The 22,509-nt window shown below is 44.9% G+C and overlaps 2 protein-coding genes across 9 annotated transcripts in view; one reads left to right on the top strand and one right to left on the bottom strand.

Moving 5' to 3' along the window:
* Positions 1-676: 676 nt before the first annotated feature.
* LOC139375324 (galectin-8-like) lies at positions 677-7,428 on the top strand. Of its 3 annotated transcripts, none has more exons than XM_071116999.1 (9): positions 677-1,050; positions 1,423-1,511; positions 1,902-2,112; positions 2,314-2,433; positions 2,531-2,557; positions 2,669-2,757; positions 3,091-3,256; positions 3,396-3,557; positions 5,393-7,428. In XM_071116999.1, exons 1-8 carry the CDS (start codon positions 1,012-1,014, stop codon positions 3,543-3,545), a joined length of 891 nt encoding a protein of 296 aa, XP_070973100.1. In that variant the 5' UTR covers positions 677-1,011; the 3' UTR covers positions 3,546-3,557; positions 5,393-7,428. The 3 variants fall into 3 exon arrangements, with proteins under 3 accessions (XP_070973100.1, XP_070973101.1, XP_070973099.1); XM_071117000.1 differs by having other exon boundaries at positions 6,516-6,633; XM_071116998.1 differs by lacking the exon at positions 5,393-7,428 and having other exon boundaries at positions 3,396-3,756.
* LOC139375322 (palmitoyltransferase ZDHHC14-like) overlaps positions 6,137-22,509 on the bottom strand; it is a 90,382-nt gene continuing 74,009 nt past the window's right edge. For 3 of the 6 annotated variants that reach the window (XM_071116996.1, XM_071116995.1, XM_071116997.1), the window contains exons 8-10: positions 18,967-19,076; positions 14,158-14,260; positions 6,137-7,225 (exon numbers count right to left, since the gene is read on the bottom strand). In XM_071116996.1, the coding sequence (XP_070973097.1) occupies positions 6,836-7,225; positions 14,158-14,260; positions 18,967-19,076 (603 nt within the window). In that variant the 3' untranslated portion in view covers positions 6,137-6,835. Of the gene's footprint in view, positions 7,271-14,157; positions 14,261-18,966; positions 19,077-22,509 lie in introns of all 6 variants that reach the window. The other 3 variants (XM_071116991.1, XM_071116994.1, XM_071116993.1) reach the window with 1 other exon arrangement.

Raw genomic sequence — 22,509 nt, 5'->3', positions numbered from 1 at the left:
AGTAAAACCTCCTGAAGGGAATGGCAGTCCGGAAGATGTGCACTAAATACACGGACCTAGGGTGCTGTCCAGCTTGCCCGGTTGGAAGAGCCCTCAGGGGGCTAAATAAAGGTGGATAGGCCTACATGCCTAGGAACATTTATGTTCTTAGCTACATGCAAGTTTCACCCAGTTCTGTCTGACATCACAATTGCCATAAAGGTGTTTCCCAGGTAACTGGCGAGCTAAAGGCCACTGGTCCATTCATTCTACATTTCTAATTCTATGCCATAGAATTCTATGCCATTTCTAATTATATGCAATTCTAATTCTATGCCATAGAGATAATTCTATGTTCTTTGCACTGGCCAGTACCCAGTCAACTTTTGTTTGAACTTCATATCCATTGACTAAAATACCAATAGGAAGCACTGTAATACATTTGGATATGGTTAGGAATTGATTTCATTTTTTAAAATCAATTGCAAATGGTTTTTTTTATAAATAGATTTTTCAGACATAGAAGCTGTTTAGTTTCGATTTTATTTTAGCAATTTGTATTTTATTGTAGCTTTTTTTTTACGCTTATTGCTGTACAGATGATGATGATCCAAACTGTATCACATACGGCGGTGATTGGGAGATCCATAGGGCGGCGCACAATTGGCCCAGCGTCGACAAGGTTTGGTCGGGTAGGCCGTCATAGTTAAGAACCTATTCTTATTTACAGACTTGCCTAGTTAAATAAAGGTTACATAAAAAAATGTGTGTTCAGGAATGTATTTGTTCTCCAGTCCCTTTAACCTGACGCTATTTTGAATACCGTAGCGGCAGATGTCGTCGCACATAGGCTGGATCACATGGTACGCATAGTGTGTGACGTAGTAGGTTATTGGATAGAAGAGGGAGAGAAGATGTCTACTGCCATCCTAATATAGCAGAAAATAAAAACATCGACCCAATTCATTCTAAACTCATCATTTAGCGGTCTAGGCTACAACCACTGCATGGTATTGTTGCATAACGGTCTCAATGGCTGTGGCACATGCGAAACAAACGGTCCTAAATCCGGTAAGAGGCTTTTTACTAGACTACCTCTAGTATACTCATATATTTACAGCGAGACTAACGTTATCTCCCTTTCTCTATTAACGTTGTAGGAATAAAAACATAGTATACCGCATGCATGTTGTTGTCTTCAATAGGTCTATGTGCAGCTATCGCCTTTAACGTCTGTTGTTTTGCAGTCATTTTATTGTATAATTGTTGGGCCGAAAAGCTGTTGGCATGTTTAACGATTTTATATGATTTGGTGTTTCAACAATGGGATGGAAGATATTGATAAATAATGCTATAGGCCACACACACACACAGCGAATATGATTTGATTATGTTTGCCTAGATGGTTTGTCTTTATTAAGCCCATCTGACCCCTCCATCTAGGTGATTCCATTCACTGGGGCCATACCTGGGGGACTACACCCCGGGGAGATAGTCCTTATCCAGGGTACTGTTCACAATGATGCTGACAGGTATGTAATAATGTTATTGTTGTTTTTAACCCTAACTTAATGTCCACATCCCAGTTTAATCCTAACCCTCAACCAAACCTAACCCTAGTTTAATGTCCACATCTCAGTTCAAACCTAACCCTAGCTTAATGTCCACATCCCGGTTCAACCCTAACCCTCAACCCTAGCTTCACATAAGAATATGCTTAACTAGAAATAAAACGTTTAGGTAACAAACTAAAAATACATCAGTTCAACCCACTCAAATCATTTTACCCAGCACACTGTTTAGCTAACAAAAAATATAAGTTCATCCATTTTTTTTTTTGTGAATCCCTGACTAAAGTCCCAGCCTTAGCTTTAAGACATTTAGAAACTCTTCTCTAATACGTACCAATGTGGTAACTGCAGGTTCCAGATGGACCTATCCTGTGGCACCAGCACTAAACCTCGTGCGGACATCGCCCTCCACTTCAACCCCCGTTTTAAGGGCTCCCCGTGCGTGGTGTGTAACTCCCTGGTGCAGGAGAGTTGGGGCTGGGAGGAGACCCTTCAGCAGCTGCCCTACAGACAGGGAGCAGCCTTCGAGACGATCATCCTGGTCCATGATGATGTCTTTAAGGCAAGTAGACCAATGTCTGGGACTTTACTTGCGGTTAACAAGGTGTCTTTAATTAGGCTACATACAGGAAAAACTCACTAACCTACATTTGCTTTCACATTCACTACTGTTAAGTCAAAAGAAGCTAGTATAGTCATGCAAATACAGTGTAATGGATTTTTGTGATCCCTGTGTGAATGCTGTTCACCTTTGTACCTGCAGGTGGCAGTAAATGGTTCTCATTTGTTAGAATACAAGCACAGAATCCCACTGGACAGGATTGACACATTTTCTATATCTGGGAAAGTCAAGGTGCGCTCCATTGGCTTTATACCAAACTCAGTAAGTACCCCCTCCAATACTATTTTTATAGGTCAATAGAATAGATGTTTTCAACTAGCTCTATAACGAACGTCTTCATTATTATTTTCTCCTGTAGGCAATATACTCAATCTCAGGTGACCTGGTGAGTTGTGTGTTATATTTTCCATAAAGGATAGATCTATATTAGGCAACATGACCAATTGCATCAATATGTTAAGTGTACAGACATGGCCTATATCTTCTGCATTTCCAGAGTCTCCCTTACAAAGGCAGTCTACTGAAAGGGGTGAGTCCAGGACAGCACATCACAATCAAGGGGCACGTCAGCATGTACCCACACAGGTAAGCAATAGGACACCACTGATTATTTAAACCATGTTCTAAGAAAATAGACAGTGTATCTTTTGAGGGAGTGTATAATGGCAAGATAGGGACTGCCCACTATCCATGACATCACAGGAGGCAGCTGAGGGGAGGACGGCTCATAAATGACTGGAAAGGAGCAAATGGAATAGCATCAAACACATGTTTGATGTATCTGATACCATTCCACAAATTTGCTCCAGTCATTACCACAAGCCTGTCCTTCCCAATTAAGGTGCCACCAACCTCCTGTGCGTGACAATGTAGTTTATTCTACATCATTGTTTTTCTGATGAACCTCGTGTCTGGCAGCTTCACTGTGAACCTCCGCAACAACGGCAGTGAGAACATCGCTCTGCACCTGAACCCCCGGATGAAGTCGGCCATGTTCATCAGGAACTCCTACCTGAGTGAGTCCTGGGGACCAGAGGAGAGGGAGCTTCCCGTCTTCCCCTTCTCGCCTGGGGAGTACTTTGAGGTATGCTACCTCTAACTATCAGTATTAAGTATTTTCTTTGTTCAGGTGGATGCTGTTTCTAAATGAGCAGTTCTCACATGTTACTTGTATTATTGGAATTCTTACTAGTCTCTTTCACTATAAGTACTCTCTGCCCCAGATGCTGATCCTCTGCCAGCCCCACCAGTTCAAGCTGGCGGTGAATGGCTCTCACCTGCTGGAATACAGGCACCGGGTGCAGGACCTGAGCACCATCAACCAGCTGGAGATCATGGGAGACCTGGAGCTGATGGACATCAAGCTGTGGTGACCCATGACAGAGGCAAGCTAGGCCACAATGGGCTAAGCCCTATTCTGGACGACAGGCCCGTTCACAACTCCCCCACCCTGGGCAGTGAGCAGTGCTTGAGCCAGCCTGATTATGGGTTTCAATGTCTGAGCCATGAGGTTTACAGCTGAGGTAGCCTTGGATCTGTTTGAGTGGGTCTACAGGATTTGACAGTGATACTTGTATGCACTATCTGGTGCAAGGGAGGCTGGAATAATGTGTAATGACAGGAGTATTATAGAAACAGCCCCATTTACACCTTGCGCTAACCTGTGGGTTTTGTGATCTGATCAAGGTTTGTTGCGTCTATACATAGTATTAAAATATCTTATCCATCCGCATTGACTGGATTTCCTAGTCCCTCCCTTACATTTGAAATAATTTATTTATTTAAAGACAATTATTAATGCCACCTGTCAATGATTTAGAGGCTGGTATGATGATTATTTAAATGGTTTGACCCTCCAGATCTGTTTACAATGGCTTGTATGACTATCTCTGGAGGTGGTCAGGAAGATATGACTACAATGTATTTTAATCCACTACACCGGTCTAAAAATATGGTCACAATCAAGACAGAGGACACTTGTTAGCACCAGGTATAAACTCACTGGAAGGCCATAATGTCCATTGACAGGGACCGTGATTTGGAAGTGCTCGACTAAAATATCTCTTGGAGCTGCACTGTTTCATCATTCTAAAATGAAATACTTAACCCTAATCACTAAAATATCTCTTGGAGCTGCACTGTTTCATCATTCTAAAATGAAATACTTAACCCTAATCACTAAAATATCTCTTGGAGCTGCACTATGTTTCATCATTCTAAAATGAAATACTTAACCCTAATCACTAAAATAGTCCATTCTCATTCATCCATCTCAGGTTCTTCAGTGCTGAAACAAATTATAGGATGGTTACAGGTGCTGCTTGACAACTCAGAATATGAAAATCCTGAATATATTTAATGTTCTGTACCTGAGGGAACATGTGGCTATTTATTTACCCTCTGTAGGATGTTCTTCAAATAGAATCCAATAGCTGTTTAAGTTCATACATTAAAGGCAATATGGCCTGAAAAGGTTGTGTCACAAGGTCAAACTCTTTCATGTGAAATGGCCAAATCTAGTTGACTAAGCTCACCGACCATATGACCTAGGGCTGGGTTCAATCCGTATCGCCTGAAAACCAGCATTATAGCTTGATTGAAATGTAAAGGCAACATGTGGAGACTGCATAGGAAATTACCTTCGCATTTTAACGCGGCTCTTCCGCGATAGGGGTTAAACCCAGCCCCTAATCTAGTGCACTTCAATTCAAGCACAACTACAATACAGGGTCAAACCAATTGCACTGGGTGGTGATGGTTAATGAAAACAAGGGCTGGATTCAATCCGTATTGCAGAAAGATCCGCGTTAAAATGTAAAGGTAAATTCTGATTGAGCTGACATATGCAGCGTTTACCGTGAATATTGCCTTTAAATGTCAAATCGAGCTATAACGTGGATCGAATGTATGACTGCATGGCCACTATTTTCATGCTTGGCCAAAAGTCCAGCGCTATAGCACGCTTAAAATGTAAAGGTAATTCCCAATTGAGCAGACTTGCGTTTACCGTGAATGTAGTCTCCGCAAACGTGGGAACATTGCAAGTTCTTTCAGTCACATTATTTAATCAATTCTGTTGATGTCATGTGATGCCTACTGTTTCCTTCTGCTGTAACCTACATAATATGAAGAATCTACTGTATGTAATGTCTTATCATTAGTCTGCTTTTAAATCAACTATGATTGGGGTCATTTTTACATTTTCTAATCCATCCAGCAGGTCCTCAATTACCTGTGATATCTATGCACATTTATCACCGCTACAGAGGTGCATTTCTCCTCTTCAACCAGCCAGATGGGGCTATAAGTTAAGCGGTACAAACAGCGGTCGACTGGCCCATTTTTCTAAATCAAAACATGCAGCGGAAAAGGCCCTACTATAAACAGAGGCCGAAGCAAGAAATATCGCTCCTTTCCCATCCAAAAGACGGCACCCTACACAGGAAAATGTAATCAAGGTTTGAAATGATTGTTTTTGTTAAATATCTGTTTAGGCTTCTTAAGGTCAATTTGCAGTCAAATTATATTTGTATTATCTTCCGACCATCCAATCAAGGGGAAATTGGTGTAAGATGATGGTTAAGAGAAAAATTGAGAATCCATGTGGCTTGAGGAAATTAAATTCCGTTTGAAGTAAGCCTAGCCCAAACAAGTCTCTTCTTGACTGTCTCCTGGTGACAGAGGGCCCTTGTTTTCCACTCTCTCTGATGCTGGAGGTCCCGAGGCCTTAGACCCCTGATGAATGGACCATTACAGGAGCCTAGAGCAGGACTTACCCTCAATACATCATGTAGAATGATTTTAAACTGTTGAATCGTTTGTGTTATTCTCATTTAGCTACAGTTATCAAAGGCACTCGTCACAAGGCTACCATTAAATACCTACTGAAGGATGTGTGACGTCAGAGGTGATAACACATGACTTTCAACAGGTCACCTTGAGGCTTGGCGTCAACAGAATCTAGTTCCTTAAAAATGTGATTTTATTAATATATCCACAGGAAAAAGAACTTGAGGAAAAGAAATGACCTTGGTATGGCACAATACAGAATCTTAACATGTAACTTAAAAACATGTATGAATTAAATGATATACATCATGATGACATCAACTCTTGTTTGGTGATTGACTGTAAACCAGAATCAGATAGAAAGGCAAAGACACTGTCCATCAGATCAACAAGTAGGCCATAGTCCGTTGTACAAAAAAATAAATGGCAGACCTGTGATTCACGACAGAAATAAAGCAGCTTTTCTTTAACATGTTTAGGAATAACTCACAACGCCACCTCTTTCTGCTTTAAATAGCTGACAGACAGCCCTCTTTTGTCTGTCCCCCTCCCAGGACAGTGGACTACGCTTCAGTAGAAGAGAGGAGCACAGGACAAGCACAAGTCCCCTGGGCCCTTCACCAGCAACAACCCCCTGTATGATGCAGTGGTTTGGCAAGTCGTTGGCTTAGGAGGGAAGGTCCTAGTTCAATTCTGCTCTCAGTTGCCAAATAGTATCACAGTCTTTTAGAGAAGTCCTGTGATTGTAGAGGACGGAGAGGATATTGGTTACAGGCATTCAGGGTTGGGAAGACCCACTGTTTGGCACAGGTGTGGAATGAGAGCCTGGGGGGAGTGTTTTAGGGGATGGACAGATATTTGAGTGAACCCCCTGTCAGACAGAGCTGAGTTTGACCAGGCCTCTGACAGAGTCCTCATGTAGAGAGTCCTGGCTGGCTGGGTTGTAGAAGCCCTGAAGGGTGTGGCTGTGTCCCAGGGGGCTGCCGCAGGGGAGCATGCCCGGTGGCGAGGGGGCTTCCTCAGGCGTGAGGAAGTGGTGGTGGACCCCGTCCGTGTGGTGGTGGTGGTGCGCTTCGCTGTGGTCATTCCGGGTGGGCAGCATGCCATTGTCACAGCTGAGGTTGGGGGTGGAGGTGGGGGGTGTAGGCTGGCCCCCTAGCGGCAGGGCTCCAGAGCAGGGACCGCCTAACGACGTCCTGCCCGGTAGAGAGGCCTCGTCTGTGAGGATGACCGGCTCACTCTGCATCAGGGGCGTGGCGGCAGCCTGCAAAACGAATTTGGTGCTCTGAATGCACTGGTCTTGAACACACTGAGACAGGAGAAATGGAGAAGGGTAGGAAAGGAGAGATAGGGAGAGTAATAAGACATGTTGAGACAGAGGGAAATGTGGGGATAGGAGGAGTGTAGTGAATTAATGAAGATAGATGAGGTTAACATGTGTAGTGAATGAACGAAGAGATGAGAAAAGAGAGAAAAGATATTGTTAGTAACCTTGTTAGAATGCACATTAAACCACCAGAGAAAAACACTAGGGCTGACCCCATTTAGTCCACTGTCGATAGGCTGTTGGTTGACAGATGTCTTTAGTCGAGCAGTAGTAACAGAACTTTTCAGTCAGAAATGACTGTAATTATGTTGCAGCTTCAGCAACACGGACAGCGTGATAAACACGGTTGATGTTCTAAGGTGGTCGCTGGAGCAGGGATGAGAGAGGCAAAGGTTGCTAGTCATACAGGCACTCGTTCTGAGCCCGGCCCGGCACAATCAAATCAACTGCGGTCGGACTCACTCTAGAGTCACTTGTGTCTTGATTATTTCATCAAACAGTGTGCTTAAAGCATCAGACAAGCTCAGTGCATATACTTTTTTTTATTAAAACACATAGGCCAGGGTTCCCCAACTATATTGTTGAATATAACACCAGTAAATTGTCTTCAAGTATTCCCACGCATAATAGAGAGATCATATACAAGGTCTGAAATTAGGTCTGAATAATATGTAAATATTATATCTGTTTGGGCTTGTGGTAAATTTGCAGTCTAACATGCCCGTCTGTATATGGAAAAATACACGTTAAAACATTTAGACCAATCGATTGGTCGAAAGAACAGATGACTCTCGGTCGACCAAGATTTTTGTTGTTGTCGGGGACAGCCCTAAAATACACAGTATTCAATGTGACTCAAATGCATAGTGAAGTCAATACATGGAGTTGAAACAGCATTAAGCCAGATAATGATTTAGCTCTGTATCTCTGTAACCTAAATAGTGTCCATGTAAATCAAACATCTAAATGGACTGGGAATGAGCCAGCAGTGCACTGTTTTAGCCTTTGAACTAAATGAGTCCTTGTCTAGCCTATTTAATAATAAGCTAAGGACTCCCTCTGCAACTGGATCCGGGACATCCTGACGGGCCGCCCCCCAGGTGGTAAGGGAAGGCAACAAAACACAATCTCATCAATCCTCGGGCCAACTCTCTTCTCTGTATACATCAATGATGTCGCTCTTGCTGCTGTTGATTCTCTGATACACCTCTACGCAGACGACACCATTCTGTATACTTCTGGCCCCTCTTTGGACACTGTGCTAACTAACCTCTAGACGAGCTTCAATGCCATACAACTCTCATTCCGTGGCCTCCAACTGCTCTTAAATGCAAGTAAAACAAAATGCATGCTATTCAACCGATCACTGCCCGCACCTTCTCGCCCGTCCAGCATCACTACTCTGGACGGTTCTGACTACAACTACAAATACCTAGGTGTCTGGTTAGACTGTAAACTCTCCTTCCAGACTCACATTAAGCATCTCCAATCCAAAATTAAATGTAGAATCGGCTTCCTATATCGCAACAAAGCATCCTTCACTCATGCTGCCAAACATACCCTGGTAAAACTGACGATCCTTGACTTCGGTGATGTCATCTATAAAATAGCCTCCAACACTCTACTCAACAAACTGGATGTAGTCTATCACAGTGCCATCCGTTATGTCACCAAAGCCCCATACACTACCCACCATGCGACCTGTACGCTCTCGTTGGTTGGCCCTCGCTTCATACTTGTCGCCAAACCCACTGGCTACAGGTTATCTACAAGTCTCTGCTAGGTAAAGCCCTGCCTTATCTCAGCTCACTGGTCACCATAGCAGCACCCACTCGTAGCACGCGCTCCAGCAGGTATATCTCACTGGTCACCACCAAAGCCAATTCCTCCTTTGGTCATCTTTCCTTCCAGTTCTCTGCTCCCAATGACTGGAACGAACTGCATAAATCTCTGAAGCTGGAGACTCATATCTCCCTCACTAGCTTTAAGCACCAGCTGTCAGAGCAGCTCACAGATCACTGCACCTGTACATAGTCCATCTGTAAACAGCCCATCCATCTACCTACCTCATCCCCATACTGTATTTATCTTGCTCCTTTGCACCCCAGTATCTCTACTTGCACATTCATCTTCTGCACATCTACCATTCCAGTGTTTAATTGCTATATTGTAATTACTTCGCCACCATGACCTATTTATTGCCTTAACTCCCTTATTTGACCTTATTTGCACTCACTGTATATAGACATTTTGTTTTCTTTTGTTCTACTGTATTATTGACTATGTTTTGTTTATTCCATGTGTAACTCTGTGTTGTTGTATGTGTCCAATTGCTATGCTTTATCTTGGCCAGGGCGCAGTTGCAAATGAGAACTTGTTCTCAACTAGCCTACATGGTTAAATAAAGGTTAAATAATTTATTTATGCATTTATATAAAAAAAATAATCTGCCACACCCCTCAACACAGGGGTGCGTGCTTAGTCCCCTCCTGTACTCCCTGTTCACCCACGACTGCGTGGCCAGGCAAGACTCCAACACCATCATTAAGTTTGCCAACACAACAGTGGCAGGCCTGATCACCGACAACAATGAGACAGCCTATAGATCTTTCATCATGATTAGTTTAGCCCCAATGTCAGCTAGTCAAGATCGAAAGCTTCTCTTTGACAGGTGCGCTCCACAATCCCATCACATCTCCAAATCTAATAATAAGGGCCAGCTTTGGCAAAGTTGCACTCCTTAGGTTACTTTATAAATGTTTTTCAAATTATTTTAGCTCCATACTGTCCTTTGGAAAAATAGGCATTATTTACTAATGAGCTTTGACTATCTCCTTGGCTGTAATTCCTTTAGAAGGCTGGGGAGGGTGAGTTGCTGGTTGGGTCTGGGACTGCTGCCCCCTGTTCTGCCCAGGGGGAGAAGAGACAGATATTTTCCAAAGCACTGGCTGTCATTACCCATGTTGGCGTGCTGCTCTGTGCTAGGAGCCTGTGAGGTAGTGAAGTTGACTTCTGATAAGTTTAGCCCTGGTCATAAACCGGTCATCAGCCCAGCAAACTACAGGAAGAGCAGCTGGAACAGAGCTAAGAGAAGGAGAGAAGGAATACAACTAACCAAACCTGGTCTAGCCTAGCCTGAACAAAACCATGTCTGCTCTTGATCTGCCTGCCTGGCTGACTGACTGCATGATGATCTGTATGCCTGCCTGGCTGACGATCTGTCTTCCTGCCTGGATGACTGCATGACAATCTGTCTTCCTGCCTGGATGACTGCATGACAATCTGTCTGCCTGCCTGGATGACTGCATGACAATCTGTCTGCCTGCCTGGATGACTGCATGACAATCTGTCTGCCTGCCTGGCTGACTGCATAATGATCTGCCTGCCTGGCTGACTGACTGCATAATGATCTGCCTGCCTGGCTGACTGACTGCATAACGATCTGCCTGCCTGGCTGACTGACTGCATAACGATCTGCCTGCCTGGCTGACTGACTGCATAACGATCTGTGACTGACTGCATAACGATCTGCCTGCCTGGTTGACTGCATGACGATCTGCCTGCCTGGCTGTCTGCATGACGATCTGCCTGCCTGGCTGACTGCATGACGATCTGCCTGCCTGGCTGACTGCATGACGATCTGCCTGCCTGGCTGACTGCATGACGATCTGCCTGCCTGGCTGACTGCATGACGATCTGCCTGCCTGGCTGACTGCATGACGATCTGCCTGCCTGGCTGACTGCATGACGATCTGCCTGCCTGGCTGACTGCATGACGATCTGCCTGCCTGGCTGACTGCATGACGATCTGCCTGCCTGGCTGACTGCATGACGATCTGCCTGCCTGGCTGACTGCATGACGATCTGCCTGCCTGGCTGACTGCATGACGATCTGCCTGCCTGCATGATGATCTGCCTGCCTGCCTGGCTGACTGCATGATGATCTGATGCACATTCAAATGATGTCAGCTGTCTAAACATTGGTTCATTCTAGGGTTGTTCAAGCTAGATTATTAGTTTGACATAGGTGAGAAGCATTCTATTAGTCATTTGTCTAATGAATGAACAAATCACACGTCAGGTAGACACCACAAAGATACTGAGAGTCTAAAATGAGTTGTGTGGATCATTATCCAGTACTCAAGTTGAAACAGGAGTCCATCAAATTCCGGAGTCTACATGTGTCCCGCTCGGCCATCTAAAAATAGCTGCCAGCTACAACAGAAAATGACAAAAAACAAAAGCTGATTGTGTTTTAACTAGAGGCCATGGCCACTGTTCTAGATGTCACGTCGCCCACACATACTGTCCTTCCACGGTTCTCTCTGTCACTTCCTGACTGGGGCCTAATGTAACGGATGGTGTAATGACATGACGGCATCCTTGTAATCTGTTGCCATGGTGACACAGCTTCTCTAGATCAGCCTACAATGGCTTTACAAAACAGATACATGGAAAAAACAGCAATAGTCTACTCCAAACTTGACGATTATTAGTTACCAATTTGTCTTTCGTACATTGACAGACTGCCTTTCACTATTACAAATCAAAGTGTATTGGTCACGTACACAGTTTAGCAGATGTTATAATAGCGGGAGCAGTGTAATGCTTGTGTTACTAGCTCAGTGCAGTAACGAATCCAATTAACAACCCAATTAACAGTAATCCAAATGAACTCTATGCATATATACACCAAAAAGTTCAAGTGAGAATGATATGTACAGCAGTATATATTACAGTGAGCTCTCAATAATCCAGTATATAAATACGCTGTGTGCAGTGTAACAGTAATGCAATGTAGAGTAGTAGATATATTAGAATGAGCGATGTTGAGAATACAGTATGTGGAAAAACTATGAAAGAAACATGAAGTGTCCATTGTTTATTGTCTCTATATACATGGGACAGCAGAGTTGGCTGTGTGTGAATGTATTTGTGAGTACAGGATTCTTGAGTGTGTATGAGGTGTGTGTTTTGTCTCGTACTGCAGGACACTGTGTGATGGCTGTTCAGCAGTCTGATGGCCCGGAGACAGACGCTGTTTTTCAGTATTTACATGACGACCAGCTATGATTCAACGGCGCTATATTTCAATGGAAATTCTTTCTCTTGTTAAGTCAAACACATGCCACATTCTCTTAAGTTGGTGACTAAATATAGATTTCGTTAGTGGCGACATTTCAAATGGTTCCCTGTGAAAAGTAATAAAATGTAGTATGTTACTCCTAACAATAACAACTGGTCCTAACAGACTCTACATGTGATTAAGCGATGGAATGCCAAACACGTCTCCCAGCCAGCACAACTGTTCCAGATGGCCATGACCCACTCAATAAGACCAGAGCTGCCATCCAGGACACTGGATTATTCTAACAGCCTATTGGATTCAAGTTCAGGAGTATAACAAGTAGTGACCGTTCATTAGAATGTAGGAGAAGGGAAACAACGGCTTGTTCACTAAGGGCCACCAGAAGCCGTCCTCTTTCTTTCATTCCCTGCAGGACTGGTGGGGGTGAGGTTGACATTTACAGTTCCTCTCCCTTTGTTCTAAAACACTCCAACACCAATTACACTGTCTGCTGACAGTGCCTTGTTAACTCAGACTCACTCCACCTGGGTACTGTAGGACCTTTCGCTCTAAAACACAATTTCTTCTCATTTCCTCTCCCTATGTATGTTATTGTCTGTCATCCCTTTCTTGCCATCTATCTGTTTTTGCCATGCCAAAACCTCCCAGCACAAGAGTTAGATTGTCCAGTCAGTCTGCATGATAAGCTTGTGGGAAGCAGAGGGGGAGAGTGTGTGCACTGCACATGAGCACAACACATGTCCCTACCTAGGGATTTCTGAGATGTCAGAGAGGGGGAGAGTGTGATGAGGGGGGGAGCCAAGAAGTCACACAGCACGAGCACTGTCCATAATGACATTGCCTGTCGCTCACACACACGCACTGACCTATTTCCCAGCCATAATGCCAGATCACTGAGCATCATGGGTAAAATCTGTGTGAATATTAACAGAAACAATCCACTATTTGGAATCCCAGCAGTTGACTTGTTCCAATCTGTTGACCAGATATGGAAATGAGATTGGCAAAATAGATTTGGCTTTCTAGATTTGGATTGAGAGGAGCTGGAGGGAAAGAGGGAGAGAGGTGAGATCAACAGCCTTGTCAGTTGGCTTGCTAGCGTGGTATGAGGAGAGCAGCGGTATTTATTCATCAACCCTGAGGGAGGGAGGGACGCTCTAACCCTACTCTGCCCTTGACCCCCATCGCGTGGAAACAGGGCCCTGGTCCAACTCTAAACCAATTACCAATGCTGATGATTGCAATAATACACCATGATGCCGCTGGTCATCATAATTCCCGGGAGATTGATTGGGATAGTTTATCTATCTAGATGGCAAGGTGGACAGTAGAGCCATTGTTTACAGATAAAAAAACAAGCAGGATATAAGACAACAGCTGGACAATCAGGCTACTATGAGAGCTGAAGAAGCTGGCACTGCTACGCAATCAGGGCCTGGCACAGCAACATCTGGACAATCAGGCTACTATGAGAGCTGAAGAAGCTGGCACTGCCACGCAATCAGGGCCTGGCACAGCAACAGCTGCCATTCGTTTTCCAGGTTGAGTCAGCCAATGATGGGTCACTGTGCGGCCACCCTCCATTCAAGGCCCGGAATGGTTGAATCAATGATATCACTGTTCACCATGCTTGACCTTTTATAAGGAACCTATAGCTAACTAATCTTCAAGAGGCCAGGTGATATATGGTAAGCCATATTAAGATGGCAAGGGTGTGGTTTGGTTTGCACTGATGGCCATAAGTAGGTTTGGAAAAGACACAGAGTGGAGAATGCCTCACCATGTGGCTCTGTGATTGGGTGGATCCATACATGGTGATGCCATTGGTTGGCGGGGTGGGCTGTGGCGTGTCTGATTGGACAAAGCCTCTTCTGTCGATGAGACTGAGGAGAGAAAGAGAAATATCTGAGAAAACCATTCAATGATATAATATTTTAGATCCCTTCCTTGACAAGTGAATAAGGCAAGTCCCAAGTCTATTTCAATACTGTACTTTGAGGCAAGGCTGACACTGTACATTTATTTTGCATTTGTGAATGAAATGCTTTACTTTCTTTGAATACTCTAATTTCAATCATTGGCAGATATCCTTACACAATGTAAATCGATGTTAAGAGGATACAGAATGCAGATGAAATGAGATGACAGAGTTAATACTGTGAAAGAATAAGAGGGCCAGAAGAAGCACACTACAGGAGCGTTGTATTTAATGTTTCATTCCGTATGCAGGCTCTCCTCTTAGTATTCAGTCAATGAGGTCATACAACGATCAGTGGAGTGAATCATTATCGCTGTTCTATCATTACCATTGCTGGGCTGACACATGGCTGAGTAGACAGGAACCTGCTGAGGTTAAGCAACATGATTGAATTATAGTGTGTGTCTTTTTTTTGTGTGTGTGAGAGCTTGTATGTGTGTCTAAGGATGCATGTGTGTCTGTATAAAGGGGGTGTGTGAGTATGTGTAAGTGCATAGAGAGACTAAGTCATGGGCTAACCAACATCCATTCACCACCATGGAGGGGCTGTGTGTTGATATGAAACAGTGACACAGGTCAGCTCTAACGGAATGTGTGAGTGCACAGGGTAATCAGTAACAGAGAGCCTGTTGACTCAGAGCTAGCTAGTCTCTTACAGGAATTCACCAGACAGGCAGGCGGAGGTGGACTTGTGAAAACTGAAGACATATAGAATGTACACACACACACACACACCCTTCTTGCCCACCACCTGCCCAGTGAGTACTGTCCCTTGCTACCCAGTAGAGTTATTACCAGTGAGTACAGTCCCTTGCTCCCCAGTAGAGTTATTACCAGTGAGTACTGTCCCTAGCTACCCAGTAGAGTTATTACCAGTGAGTACTGTCCCTTGCTACCCAGTAGAGTTATTACCAGTGAGTAATGATGTGGGCAGTGGAGGCTGGGTTGGGACCGTTACACAGAGTGCAGCCAAACACACTGAAAGGCCCAGAGCTAAAAGCATTTTTAATTTCTCTCCCCTGTTTATTCACCGGTACCCCCTGGCCCTGTACATGTGTTTTACCTCACTGTTAATAACATGCTACTGTTGCACTGTAGCATGCCTTTATACATGTCCCAAATGGCACCCTATTCACTATAGAGCCCTAGTCAAAAGTAGTGCACTACAGTACATAGGGAATAGGATACTATTTGGCACTGAGCTTAGAGTTAAACCACAGAAGAGGTGCTGCGTCTCCAGTTGTCAAGTCAGCGAGGGAAACCTGGGCTGTAAAGATAAGAGAAGATAGAGGCTATCTAGGCTGAGTGAGTGTGAAGAACCAGCGCTTTCACCACAGAGTGTGTGTGTAGAACGTGAGGGGAGGCACGTAGGGTGTTGGGAGAAAGACAGGAGGCCATAGGTCATAACAGTCCTGGAACCGTAAAAGCCCTGGTTTCATGCATGTTAACATCAGAAGCCTCCTCCCTAAATGTGTTTTATTCACTGCTTTAGTACACTCCGCCAACCCTGATGTCCTAGCCGTGTCTGAGTCCTGGCTTAGGAAGGCCACCAAAAATGTAGACATTTCCATCCCTAACTACAACATTTTCCGTCAAGATAGAACTGCCAAAGGGGGCGGGTTGAAATCTACTGCAGAGATAGCCTGCAGAGTTCTCTCATACTATCCAGGTCTGTTCCCAAACAGTTTGAGCTTCTACTTCTAAAAATCCACCTTTCCATAAATAAGACTCTCACTGTTGCCGCTTGTTATAGACCCCCCTCAGCTGTGCCCTGGACACCATATGTGAATTGATTGCCCCCCATCTATCTTCAGAGTTGGTACTGTTAGGTGACTTAAACTGGGATATGCTTAGCACCCCAGGCGTCCTACAATCTAAGCTAGATGCCCTCAATCTCACACAAATTATCAAGGAACCTACCAGGTACAACCCTAAATCCGTAAACATGGGCACCCTCATAGATATCATCCTGACCAACTTGCCCTCCAAATACACCTCTGCTATCTTCAACCAGGATCTCAGTGATCACTGCCTCATTGCCTTCATCCGGAATGGGCCCGCTATCAAACGACCACCCCTCATCACTGTCAAACGCTCCTTAAAATACTTCAGCAAGCAGGCCTTTCTAATCGACCTGGCCCGGGTATCCTGGAAGGATATTGATCTCATCCCGTCAGTAGAGGATGCCTGGTTGTTCTTTAAAAGTGCTTTCCTCACCATCTTAAATAAGCATGCCCCATTCAAAAAAATTAGAAGTAAGAACAGATATAGCCCTTGGTTACCTCCAGACTTGACTGCCCTTGACCAGCACAAAAACATCCTGTGGCATACTGCATTAGGATCAAAATGCCCCCGTGATATGCAACTTTTCAGGGAAGTCAGGAACCAATATACACAGTCAGTTAGGAAAGCTAAGGCTAGCTTTTTCAAACAGAAATTTGCATCCTGAAGAACTAATTCTAAAAAGTTTTGGGGCACCGTAAAGTCCATGGAGAATAAGAGCACCTCTTCCCAGCTGCCCACTGCTCTGAGGCTAGGAAACACTGTCACCACCGATAAATCTAAGATAATCGAGAATTTCAATAAGCATTTTTCTACGGCCGGCCATGCTTTCCACCTGGCTACCCCTACCCCCCAACAGCCCTGCACCCCCCGCAGCAACTTGCCCAAGCCCCCCCCCCCCCCCCGCTTCTCCTTCACCCAAATCCAGATAGCTGATGTTTTGTAAGAGGTGCAAAATCTGGATCCCTACAAATCAACTGGGCTAGACAATCTGGACCCTCTCTTTCTTATCCCCTATTACTAGCCTGTTCAACCTCTCTTTTGTATCCTCTGAGAACCCTGAAGATTGGAATGCTGCCGCGGTCATCCCCCTCTTCAAAAGGGGAGACACTCTAGACCCAAACTGTTACAGACCTATATCCATCCTGCCCTGCCTCTCTAAAGTCTTTGAAAGCCAAGTTAACAAACAGATCACAGACTATCTCGAATCCCACCGTACCTCCTCCACTATACAATCTGGTTTCTGAGCTGGTCATGGCTGCACCTCAGCCACGCTAAAAAACAGTACTGTGCAGCCGTTTTCATCGACCTGGACTAGGCTTTCGACTCTGTCTATCACCGCACTCTTATCGGCAGACTCAACAGCCTTGGTTTCTCAAATGACTGCCTCGCCTGGTTCTCCAACTACTTATCAGATAGAGTTCAGTGTGTCAAATCAGAGGGCCTGTTGACAGGACCTCTGGCAGTCTCTATGGGGGTGCCACAGGGTTCAATTTGCGGGCAGACTCTTCTCTGTATACATCAATGATGACGCTCTTGCTGCTGGTGATTCCCTGATCCACCTCTACGCAGACGACACCATTCTGTATACATCTGGCCACTGTTAACAAACCTCCAAACTAGTTTCAATGCCATACAACACTCCTTCCGTGGCCTCCAACTGCTCTGAAATGCTAGTAAAACTAAATGCATGCTCTTTAACCGATTGCTGCCCGCCCGCCTAGCATCAGTACTCTGGACGGTTCCGACTTAGAATATGTGGACAACTACAAATACCTAGGTGTCTGGTTAGACTGTAAACTCTCCTTCCAGAGTCACATTAAGTATCTCCAATCCAAAATGAAATATAGAATTGGCATACTATTTCACAAAGCCTCCTTCACTCATGCTGCCAAATATACCCTGGTAAAACTGACTATCCTACGATCCTTGACTTTGGCGATGTCATTTACAAAATAGCCTTCAACACTCCACTTAGCAAATTGGATGTAGTCTATCACAGTGCCATCCATTTTGTCACCAAAGCCCCATATATTACTCACCACTGCAACCTGTACGCTCTCGTTGGCTGGCCCTTGCTACATATTCATCGCCAAACCCACTATCTATAAGTCTTTGCTAGGTAAAGCCCTGCGTTATCTTAGCTCACTGGTCACCATAGCAACACCCACCCGTAGCTCCAGCAGGTATATTTCACTGTTCATCCCCATTTCATTTTTTGCACCCCAGTATCTCTACCTGCACATCATCATCTGCACATATGTCACTCCAGTGTTAATGCTAAATTGTAATTATTTTGCCTCTATGGCCTATTTAAATAAAGGTGAAATAAATAATGGGGTTTCAACTATGAGTTATACACAGTGAGGCAATCCAAATGAAAGGGTTATATTGATGATGTGTCTGAATGCAAATTCTGTAGAGAAGGAAGTGTTGGATAAGACAAGCTAATAAGCAATCAATGGCTATGAGTCTATAGATACAATGACTACTACATCTAGCACTTCTATGTGCATAGTTTGATCTCACTGGGAGGTGCTGGAATCCGTTGTACTATCAGAGGTCTGAATGAGGAATAGCTGCAGGCAGATGATTTCACAGCAGCAGCTCTCTAGCGAGATCAAGGTGAGACCTATTTTAGCTTTCTGACAATGTAGTAAATTACAGTGACAGGAAAAACTGATTTCTCCTAGAATGAGAAGAACTATTGGATTTGAGATTTCTCTAAGACAGAGGATGATAGTGTGCCATATGTTACATTCTGGGTAAATCCAAATATACAGAGCCAGATAGTGTCAGATCCGCACGCAAACACAGGACTGTCCTTACCTGGGTGGCAGGGGTCCACACAGCGCTGCACAGCAGTTGGTGAATATGTTTCCGTGGCTGTAAGGGTTATAATTGTCTTTCCCTCTTTTAGACGACCACGACCCTTTGATCTGAAACAGAAAAAGCCACAATCAGAGCAATAAACCAGGGGTTAAAAACGTAGTAATGTCCCAGGCAGCTCTACAGTCGTGAGCGATGAGGCAAACTCAGATCTGGTTCTTCCCCCAAACTCAACCATCCACTAGAGGAAAAAAAACTGCTGCCTGGGTTTAGTAGTGTCTGTGTAATCTGGTAGGAGACAGGAGAAGGAGGGGGTTTAGTAGTGTCTGTAACAGGTAGGAGACAGGAGAAGGAGGGGGTTAGTAGTGTCTGTGTAATCTGGTAGGAGACAGGAGAAGGAGGGGGTTAGTAGTGTCTGTAATCAGGTAGGAGACAGGAGAAGGAGGGGGTTAGTAGTGTCTGTGTAATCTGGTAGGAGACAGGAGAAGGAGGGGGTTTAGTAGTGTCTGTAATCAGGTAGGAGACATGAGGAGGGGGTTTAGTAGTGTCTGTGTAATCTGGTAGGAGACAGGAGAAGGAGGGGGTTTAGTAGTGTCTGTAACAGGTAGGAGACAGGAGAAGGATGTGGGTTTAGTAGTGTCTGTAATCAGGTAGGAGACAGTAGAAGGAGGGGGTTAGTAGTGTCTGTGTAATCTGGTAGGAGACAGGAGAAGGAAGGGGTTAGTAGTGTCTGTGTAATCAGGTAGGAGAAAGAGGGGTTTAGTAGTGTCTGTGTAATCTGGTAGGAGACAGGAGAAGGAGGGGGTTTAGTAGTGTCTGTAATCAGGTAGGAGACAGGAGGAGGGGGTTTAGTAGGGTCTGTGTAATCTGGTAGGAGACAGGAAAGGGCTGGGGGTTTAGTAGTGTCTGTGTAATCCGGTAGGAGACAGGAGAAGGAGGGGGGTTTGGTAGTGTCTGTGTAATCAGGTAGGACACAGGAGAAGGAGGGGGTTTAGTAGTGTCTGTGTAATCAGGTAGGAGACAGGAGAAGAAGGGGGTTTAGTAGTGTCTGTGTAATCAGGTAGGAGACAGGAGAAGGAGGGGGTTTAATAGTGTCTGTAATCAGATAGGAGACAGGATGAGGGGGTTTAGTAGTGTGTGTAATCAGGTAGGAGACAGGAGAAGGAGGGGGTTTAGTAGTGTCTGTGTAATCAGGTAGGTGACAGAATAAGGGGGTTTAGTAGTGTCTGTTTAATCAGGTAGGAGACAGGAGAAGGGGGTTTAGTAGTGTCTGTGTAATCTGGTAGGAGACAGGAGAATGAGGGGTTTTAGTAGTGTGTCTAATCAGGTAGGAGACATGAGGAGGGGGTTTAGTAGTGTCTGTGTAATCAGGTAGGAGACAGGAGAAGGCTGGGGGTTAAGTAGTGTCTGTTTAATCAGGTAGGAGACAGGAGATGGCTGGGGGTTTAGTAGTGTCTAATCTGGTAGGAGACAGGAGGAAGGGGTTTAGTAGTGTGTGTAATCAGGTAGGAGGCAGGAGAAGGAGGGGGTTTAGTAGTGTCTGTAATCAGGTAGAAGACAGGAGAAGGAGGGGTTGAGTAGTGTCTGTGTAATCTGGTAGGAGACAAGAGATGGCTGGGGGTTTAGTAGTGTCTGTGTAATCTGGTAGGAGACAGGAGATGGCTGGGGGTTTAGTAGTGTCTGTGTAATCAGGTAGGAGACAGGAGAAGGAGGGGGTTTAATAGTGTCTGTAATCAGATAGGAGACAGGATGAGGGGATTTAGTAGTGTGTGTAATCAGGTAGGAGACAGGAGAAAGAGGGGGTTTAGTAGTGTCTGTGTAATCAGGTAGGAGACAGAATAAGGGGGTTTAGTAGTGTCTGTTTAATCAGGTAGGAGACAGGAGAAGGGGGTTTAGTAGTGTCTGTGTAATCTGGTAGGAGACAGGAGAATGAGGGGTTTTAGTAGTGTGTCTAATCAGGTAGGAGACATGAGGAGGGGGTTTAGTAGTGTCTGTGTAATCAGGTAGGAGACAGGAGAAGGCTGGGGGTTAAGTAGTGTCTGTTTAATCAGGTAGGAGACAGGAGATGGCTGGGGGTTTAGTAGTGTCTAATCTGGTAGGAGACAGGAGGAAGGGGTTTAGTAGTGTGTGTAATCAGGTAGGAGGCAGGAGAAGGAGGGGGTTTAGCAGTGTCTGTAATCAGGTAGAAGACAGGAGAAGGAGGGGTTGAGTAGTGTCTGTGTAATCTGGTAGGAGACAAGAGATGGCTGGGGGTTTAGTAGTGTCTGTGTAATCTGGTAGGAGACAGGAGATGGCTGGGGGTTTAGTAGTGTCTGTGTAATCAGGTAGGAGACAGGAGAAGGAGGGGGTTTAATAGTGTATGTAATCAGATAGGAGACAGGATGAGGGGGTTTAGTAGTGTGTGTAATCAGGTAGGAGACAGGAGAAGGAGGGGGTTTAGTAGTGTCTGTGTAATCAGGTAGGAGACAGAATAAGGGGGTTTAGTAGTGTCTGTTTAATCAGGTAGGAGACAGGAGAAGGGGGTTTAGTAGTGTCTGTGTAATCTGGTAGGAGACAGGAGAATGAGGGGTTTTAGTAGTGTGTCTAATCAGGTAGGAGACATGAGGAGGGGGTTTAGTAGTGTCTGTGTAATCAGGTAGGAGACAGGAGAAGGCTGGGGGTTAAGTAGTGTCTGTTTAATCAGGTAGGAGACAGGAGATGGCTGGGGGTTTAGTAGTGTCTAATCTGGTAGGAGACAGGAGGAAGGGGTTTAGTAGTGTGTGTAATCAGGTAGGAGGCAGGAGAAGGAGGGGGTTTAGCAGTGTCTGTAATCAGGTAGAAGACAGGAGAAGGAGGGGTTGAGTAGTGTCTGTGTAATCTGGTAGGAGACAAGAGATGGCTGGGGGTTTAGTAGTGTCTGTGTAATCAGGTAGGAGACAGGAGAAGGAGGGGGTTTAATAGTGTCTGTAATCAGATAGGAGACAGGATGAGGGGGTTTAGTAGTGTGTGTAATCAGGTAGGAGACAGGAGAAGGAGGGGGTTTAGTAGTGTCTGTGTAATCAGGTAGGAGACAGAAGAAGGGGGTTTAGTAGTGTCTGTTTAATCAGGTAGGAGACAGGAGAAGAAGGGGGTTTAGTAGTGTCTGTGTAATCTGGTAGGAGACAGGAGATGGCTGGGGGTTTAGTAGTGCCTGTGTAATCTGGTAGGAGACAGGAGAAGAAGGGGTTTAGTAGTGTCTGTGTAATCAGGTAGGAGGCAGGAGAAGGAGGGGGTTTAGTAGTGTCTGTAATCAGGTAGAAGACAGGAGAAGGAGGGGTTGAGTAGTGTCTGTGTAATCTGGTAGGAGACAGGAGAAGAAGGGGGTTTAGTAGTGTCTGTTTAATCAGGTAGGAGACAGGAGAAGAAGGGGTTTTAGTAGTATCTGTGTAATCTGGTAGGAGACAGGAGGAGGGTGTTTAGTAGTGTGTGTCATCAGGTAGGAGACAGGAGGAGGGGGTTTAGTAGTGTCTGTGTAATCAGGTAGGAGACAGGAGAAGGAGGGGGTTTAGTAGTGTCTGTAATCTG

The sequence above is a fragment of the Oncorhynchus clarkii genome, chromosome 19 (genome assembly GCF_045791955.1).
Source record: "Oncorhynchus clarkii lewisi isolate Uvic-CL-2024 chromosome 19, UVic_Ocla_1.0, whole genome shotgun sequence".
Classification (NCBI taxonomy): Eukaryota; Metazoa; Chordata; class Actinopteri; order Salmoniformes; family Salmonidae; genus Oncorhynchus; species Oncorhynchus clarkii.
Note: the sequence above shows the minus strand (reverse complement) of the source record. Positions and strands in the feature narration are given on the sequence as shown.